Below are 7,204 nucleotides of genomic sequence, written 5' to 3' on the forward strand. Positions count from 1 at the left end.
GGCTGCGAGCACACATTGCTGGCTCCTGTTGAGCTTCTCACCCCCCAGCACCCCAAGTCCTTCTCCTCAGGGCTGCTCTCAACCACATTCTCCCCCATCATGTACTGAAATCGAGGATTGCCCCAGCCCAGGTGTAGGACTTTGCACTTGGCCCTGTTGAACCTCATGATGTTCTCACAGCCCTGCTGCTCCAGCCTGTCCTGGTCCCTCTGGATGACATCTCATCCTTTTGGTGTGGCAACTGCCCCACTCAGCTTGGTGTCATCTGCAAACTTGCTGAGGGTGCCCTCGATCTCGATGTCAATATCATTAGACGACGATATTAAACAGCACTGGTCCCAGTACGGAACCCTGAGGGACACTGCTAGTCACGGATCTCCATCTGGGCTTTGAGCCATTGACCGCTGCTCTCTGGATACGACCATCCAGCCAGTTTCTTATCCACTGCACCATCCACCCATCAAATCCATTTTTTTCTTCGTACCCCTCTGGAGCAGCCGGTTGTGGCCGAGCGCAGCCTGTGCCGGCTTGGGAAGGCGCCTGCCTCCCATCCTGCTGGGGATCTGGGAACCTGGCCTGGTGGGAAGCAGGGAGCAAGTGTTATTCCGGCAGATGGGGAAGCAGGAGGAGAAGGACAAGAAAATCCAAAGGGCGGGTGAGAACCGTGGCAGGGAGCAGGGATAACCCTGTCCCTGGCCAGCAGGACTGTGTAGGGCTTTCCAGGAGCGCGGCTCAGCAGGGGGGGTGCAGTCATGGGGGGAACCAGGTCTCCCTGCAGCTGCTTCTCATTCCCAAGAACTCCCTGGCTGCTCCTACAAGGGAGAAGCGACTCCCTTCCCGAATTCTCCCTCACAACTTGACCCCTCGGTGGGTCTGTGGGCTCCGTGGTGCCCACACCGCAGCTGCTGGGATGCTCAGCAAGGAGAGAGCGGGGCAGGAGGGCATCACGCTCGGCCCCTGGGGATGCACCTGAGCGAGCAGGGGGACAACAGGGACCCCGCATCCCGTTCATCCCCCAGGGATGGACCTGGGTGGAGCAGGGGGTCCCAGTCTTGGGGTGCTTGGTCCGGGGAGTGTGGGGACCCCGCATCCCATTTGTCCCCCAGAGATGCACCTGAGCAGAGCTGGGGGGACACGGTCCTGGGGTGCTCAGTGAGGAGAGAGAAGGCAGGAGGAGACTCTGCATCCTGCTCATCCCTCTGGGATGTGCCCGAGTGAGGCAGAGGGGACCCAGTCTCGGGGTGCTCGGCAGGGAGAGAGCAGGGCAGGAGGGGACCCCGATGCTCCCGGGGAGAGAAGGGGGGGCAGGAGGGGCCCCAGTCCCGGGATTCTCACGGGGAGAGAGCAGGGCGAGAGGGGACCAAGCCCCGGGATGCTCACGGGGACAAGGAGAGGGATAAGGGTCCCCGGCCCATGGATGCTCCCGGGGAGAGAGAGGGGTGAAGGGGCCCCGGTGCTCACGGGAAGAGAGGGATGGAGGGGACCCAGCCCCGGGATGCTCCTGGGGAGGGAGAGGGATAAGGGGCCCTGGTGCTCCCGGGGAGAGAGGGATGATGGAGGGGACCGAGTCCCGGGATGCTCCTGGGGAGAGAGAGGGGTGAAGGGGCCTTGGTGCTCCCGGGGAGAGGGGGATGGAGGGGACCCAGTACCGGGATGCTCCCGGGGAGAGAGAGGGATAAGGGGCCCTGATGCTCCCGGGGAGAGGGGGATGGAGGGGACTCAGTACCGGGATTCTCCTGGGGAGAGAGAGGGGTGAAGGGGACCCGGTCCCGGGATGCTCCCGGGGAGAGAGAGGGATAAGAGGCCCTGGTGCTCCCGGGGAGAGAGAGGGGTGAAGGGGCCCCGTTCCCGGGATGCTCCCGGGGGGAGAGAGGGATGGAGGGGACCCAGTCCCGGGATGCTCCCGGGGACAGAGAGGAGTGAGGGGGACCCGGTCCCGGGATACTCCTGGGGAGAGAGGGGGATGGAGGGGACCCAGCCCCTGGATGCTCCCGGGGACAGAGAGGGGTGACGGGGCCCCGTTCCCGGGATGCTCCCGGGACGCACCTGAGCGGCCCGCGCCGCCCCCGCCGCCGGGGCCTCGGGGCGGTCCGAGCCGTCCCCCGCGGGGCCGGGCGGGGCCGGGGGGGGCCGGGAGGGGCCGTTCCCGGCTCCACGTGACCGCGGGGCCCGGAGAAAAACCGAGCGGGGCGGCGGGGCGGCCGCAGAGCGCCCGGGCGGCGACCGCGGCGGAGGCGGCGCTGGGACCCGCGGCCCCGGGCCCCCAGAATCATGGACTGTGCTGATATGCCTTGCTTGCTGTCAGTGAGTACCGCCCGCTCCTTCCTCCCCTTTTACTGCACGGAGTCGCTTCGCTTTTTGGGGTTTTTTTCCTTTGTTTTTTTTTTTTTTTAATTTTTTTTTTTTTTTTTTTTTTTTTTTGGTGTAGAACTTTCAGGGTTTTGTCGGGTCCTTTGCGGTAGGAACGGGACCCTCGTTTAGACCGGGATCCGGAGCGGGACCCTCGCTTAGACTGGGATCCGGACCCACATTCCAACCGGGACCCAGACCGGGATCCAGACCCGTATTCAGACCGGGATCTGGACTGGGGTCCGACCCCGTGTTCGGACTGGGACCCAGGCTGGGATCCGGACCTGCGTTTAGTCCAGGATTGGGATCTGGACCTGCTTTCAGACTGGGATCTGGACCTGCATTGAGCCCAGGATCAGGATCCAGACCCACTTTCAGACTGGGATCTGGACTGGGATCTGACCCCGTGTTCAGACTGGGACCCAGACTGGGATCTGGACCCGCATTGAGTCCAGGATTGGGATCCGGACCCGCTTTCAGGCTGGGATCTGGACCCGCCTTTAGACCAGGACCCAGGTCCAGACCCACGTTTAGACCGGGACCCAAACCCCCGACCTGCGCTGGAACCCAGACCCCCCCCAGGACTGGGACTGGAACCAGTTGTGGGACCGGGACCCGACTCCCGCCTTGCCCCGAGACCCAATCCCTTGCCCCCTGCCCACGGAGCTGTCTCCTCTTCCCCATCGCTGGACCAGGATGCTCCAGAGGCCCCTTGCCCGTGGGGCAGCATCCCGGGGTGAGCGCGGTTCCCACCACTGAGAACCTCTTGAATGTCCTTTTCCCGTTAATTATTATCATTATTTTTAACGTTATTTGGAAGGGGGGTGGGGGTGGGTTGGCTTTGCTTCTCATCCTGACTTTCCTTGTTGTTTGTTGTTGCGTTTTTCACACCCCAGAGACACCATGGTTCCTGGTAACCGAATGCTGATGGTCATCCTACTATGCCAAGTCTTGCTAGGAGGTACGAACCACGCTAGCCTGATCCCGGAGACCGGGAGGAAAAAAGTCGCAGAGCTTCAGGGACAATCTGGATCCGGACGCCGCTCTGCCCAAAGCCATGAACTCTTGCGGGGTTTCGAAACGACTCTGCTGCAGATGTTTGGGCTGCGAAGGCGGCCTCAGCCCAGCAAGTCAGCCATCATTCCTAGTTACATGCTGGATCTCTATCGTCTCCAGTCCGGAGAAGAGGAGGAAAACCTCCAGGAAATTAGCCTGCAGTACCCGGAGCGATCGACCAGCCGAGCAAACACCGTGAGGAGCTTCCACCATGAAGGTCAGTGATGGGAGGAGGCGAATTCCCAGCCCCGGTAGCAGTTGGGTTTCCCTTTTGGAAGCTCACAAAGGCGTTTAGAAGCAGAACATGCCCAGCCCTAAATTTATGGGAGGAAAACCGCAACCCCCCCTTCATCCCCTGCCGTGTGGGGGTGACAGGCGTGCTGCTCTGTAGTTTTTCCAGCATCCTCTGCTTAACCCGAGCTTGACCGTATTTTGAGGGGTCTTTGCTTCTGTTGACAAGAGCGAGTTTCCTTCGGTGCTCCTGCCTTGGGGTCACTCCCTGGGCTTGCGTGGATTTAATGGCTCTGGATCAGATGCAGGAGTAAAGTGAGGGCGGGATCTCGCCCCTGGTGTGTTTCTTTTGAACTATCAAAGCGCTTGCTGCCTGGTTTTGCTCTTTAGAAAAAAAAAAAAAAAAAAAAGCCCCAAACCCCCCTACTCGAATTTAATACTTACAGCTGTGTGTTTATAAGGTTTATTCAATAGGCCCTTGTAATCTGATCCAAATGTTTCCTAGCGGATGTTTCTTTTCCAAAGTAAATCTGAATTATTAATCCAGCCGCATCATTACGGCGCTGGAATTTGCTTCTCTTTCTCCCTCTGCCCCCTGCGCCCCATAACAAGGCAGCTCTGTGCTCCGTGGTGCCGCACCTCGCCGGGGAGATGATTTCGAAAAGATTGGGAAGGGAGGGGGAAGTGAAATGGGAAAAAACCTCCCTGAAAGGGGAAGCGAGGCAGGAAGGGGGGGAAGCAAAATGGGATGGGGTGACCTGGTCGGAGCGTAGGGATGTGGAGGGCGAGCGAGCGGTGCCGGGGCAGGAGCTGGGAGGGATACGTGGGGGAGCGGTGCCGGTGGGTGCCAGGCAGGTGAAGGGTTGGTTTGTGCCGAGGCTGGGTGTCCTCAGGCTGATGAGCTCTTGTTTGCTTTTTCGTACTGCTCCCTTCCCTGCCCTGCTCCCCTCCAGAGCACCTGGAGAGCGTCCCAGGTCCCAGCGAGGTGCCCCGGATCCGCTTTGTCTTCAACCTCAGCAGCGTGCCGGAAAACGAGGTGATCTCCTCGGCGGAGCTGCGGCTGTACCGGGAGCAGGTGGAGGAGCCGAGCGCGGCGTGGGAGAGGGGCTTCCACCGGATAAACATTTACGAAGTGATGAAGCCGTTGTCGGAGCGCGCTCAGGCCATTACGCGCCTGCTGGACACGCGTCTGGTGCACCACAACGTGACGCGCTGGGAGACCTTTGATGTGAGCCCGGCCGTGATCCGGTGGACCAAAGACAAGCAACCCAACCACGGGCTGGTGATCGAGGTGACCCACCTCCACCACGCACAGACTCATCAGGGCAAACACGTCAGGATTAGCCGATCTTTACCTCAAGGGCGCGGGGACTGGGCTCAGCTCAGGCCGCTCCTGGTCACTTTTGGGCACGACGGGCGAGGCCACGCGCTGACCCGCAGAGCCCGACGGAGCCCCAAGCACCAGCGTTCCCGCAAGAACAAAAAAAACTGCCGCCGCCATGCCCTCTATGTGGATTTCAGCGACGTGGGCTGGAACGACTGGATCGTGGCGCCGCCGGGGTACCAGGCGTTTTACTGCCACGGGGACTGCCCCTTCCCTCTGGCCGACCACCTCAACTCCACCAACCACGCCATCGTGCAGACGCTGGTGAACTCTGTGAACTCCAGCATTCCCAAGGCCTGCTGCGTGCCCACGGAGCTGAGCGCCATCTCCATGCTCTACCTGGATGAGTATGACAAGGTGGTCCTGAAAAACTACCAGGAAATGGTGGTGGAGGGGTGCGGGTGCCGCTGACCCCCCTCCTCGCCGCCCTCCCCTCCTCTCCCCCTCCCGTCCCACCCCAGAACTGCTTGCTATAGCTGGACTCTTCTCTAAACTAAACGTTCACCTTGACCTTATTTATGACTTTATGTGCAAATGTTTTTGACAATAATGATCATATATTTTGACAAAATATATTTATAACTACGTATTAAAAGAAAAAAATAAAATGAGTCATTATTTTAAAGGTAAACGCATTTCGTGTCTCGCCTCTCAGGGTGCTGCTGAGGCTGTGCTGGCTGGGAGGGCAGCAGGGGATTTATCTTCTTTCCTCCTATCTTCTCCCGCACCCCTGCTTCCCTCCCTGTTTTCTGCTGAAAAGCTTTGCAAATTTTTTAATCTTTCCATTCCTCGCCGGGTACCGCGGATCCCCCTGTGCTGGGGCTGCGCCACATGGGAGATGAGGGTCCCTGGAGATTCAGACTCGCTTCTAGAGCTGACCTTGCTAACCTGGCCCAAGCCCTTTGCAAAGCAACCCACCAAAAATGCATTTGAAAAGAAGGTGAAGATTTACCTGAGGGCTTTATGCTAAACCCACTAGGTTTTATACCCTTCGTCCATCTTCAGTATTCCCCAGGTTTTAAAACTATTAACATTTCCCCCCCCCCAACACACACACACCTCCTCCCCTACCCACTGGAGATTGGCTTCTTTGGAAAGCTTCAAAGGTTTGCGCGGGTCCTTTGAAGATCAAATCGCCCCATTACAATGCCAAAAAAAAAAAAGAAGATAACTGGAGCAGTTAAATATGTGTTAGTTAATAGCTACCTGTGCTGTGTCCTCTCCAAATTGCTTCTGAGCAGGAATGTGATCAGAGCCAAGCAGGTATGGTTGGAGGTATCTAGGGCTCAAACCCCCTGCCTTGAATGCATCAGATGGGATGTGTTTGATTGGGAAAAGAGGGATCTGTGCTGTGGGGTGCGTGCATGGGGCTGGCATCCTTGGTGATCGCGGGAGAGGACAAGGAGGGGAGAAGGCGAGAGTGCATGACGCGTTTCTACCCTCCTCTTTCCCCTTTTCTTCTTCTTTTCCTTTAACGATTAAAGCTTTCCATCCCCCCGACCCCGAAAGGGGCAGCTTAGTTGAAACCAATAAAAACCAGAGTGGAAAGCTTGCCAAAAAAGCCTTGGCTCCCTGAAGAGTGCAGGTGGAGAGAGGAGATGGGAGCTGTGGGGGGAGGCGAGCATGGCCCCATGTTTCTCTCCAAAACAACAACAAAAAGAAAGAACAGCCCTCCACCTCCTCTGTGCCAGCGAGGCTTTTCCATTCCGCGTGGGAGTGGGGTCGCAGCATCCCCTCTGCTGCCCCCGCGTCTCCCCAGGTGGGTGCCAAGGGGTCCCTGCAGCCTCCGGGTACCCCAGCAGGCATCTGAGCATCCCTGGTGGGGCAGGCGGCTGAGCATCCCTGGTTGGGGAGGGCTCTGCGTGGGCTCGTGCGGGGATCCCCCTGTGTCCAGGGGTCCTGGCACGCGTGTCGGGGTGCAGGGTTATTCCTGCTGCGTCTTAGGGCCCGCTGGCCCCAAGCTGACACTCTCATCCTTGCCTTTAGAAGGGGAAATTCGTGGCCCGGGGCATCGGCGACCTGCTGCCTCCCCTTTGATGCCTGCATATCAGACATAGCCGTGCCAAAGAAAGAATTTCATTTGGAAGTGGCATCGGCTAAGGGTGAGCAGCTTTCAGCTGCCTGACAGGGCAATTAGACACGTCTCTGCCACGAAAACCCTGGTGCTGGGAATGGGGGTCTCGG

At 58.9% G+C, this 7,204-nt stretch overlaps 1 protein-coding gene across 1 annotated transcript; it reads left to right on the plus strand.

Annotated features, from left to right (window-relative positions):
* Positions 1 to 2,219: 2,219 nt before the first annotated feature.
* BMP4 (bone morphogenetic protein 4) lies at positions 2,220 to 5,626 on the plus strand. Its single transcript, XM_069858998.1, has 3 exons — positions 2,220 to 2,304; positions 3,246 to 3,622; positions 4,590 to 5,626. The coding sequence occupies exons 2-3, from the start codon at positions 3,253 to 3,255 to the stop codon at positions 5,429 to 5,431; spliced, it is 1,212 nt and encodes a 403-aa protein (XP_069715099.1). The 5' UTR covers positions 2,220 to 2,304; positions 3,246 to 3,252; the 3' UTR covers positions 5,432 to 5,626.
* Positions 5,627 to 7,204: the final 1,578 nt, after the last annotated feature.

This window comes from Phaenicophaeus curvirostris, chromosome 5 (assembly GCF_032191515.1).
Source record: "Phaenicophaeus curvirostris isolate KB17595 chromosome 5, BPBGC_Pcur_1.0, whole genome shotgun sequence".
Taxonomy (NCBI): domain Eukaryota; kingdom Metazoa; phylum Chordata; class Aves; order Cuculiformes; family Cuculidae; genus Phaenicophaeus; species Phaenicophaeus curvirostris.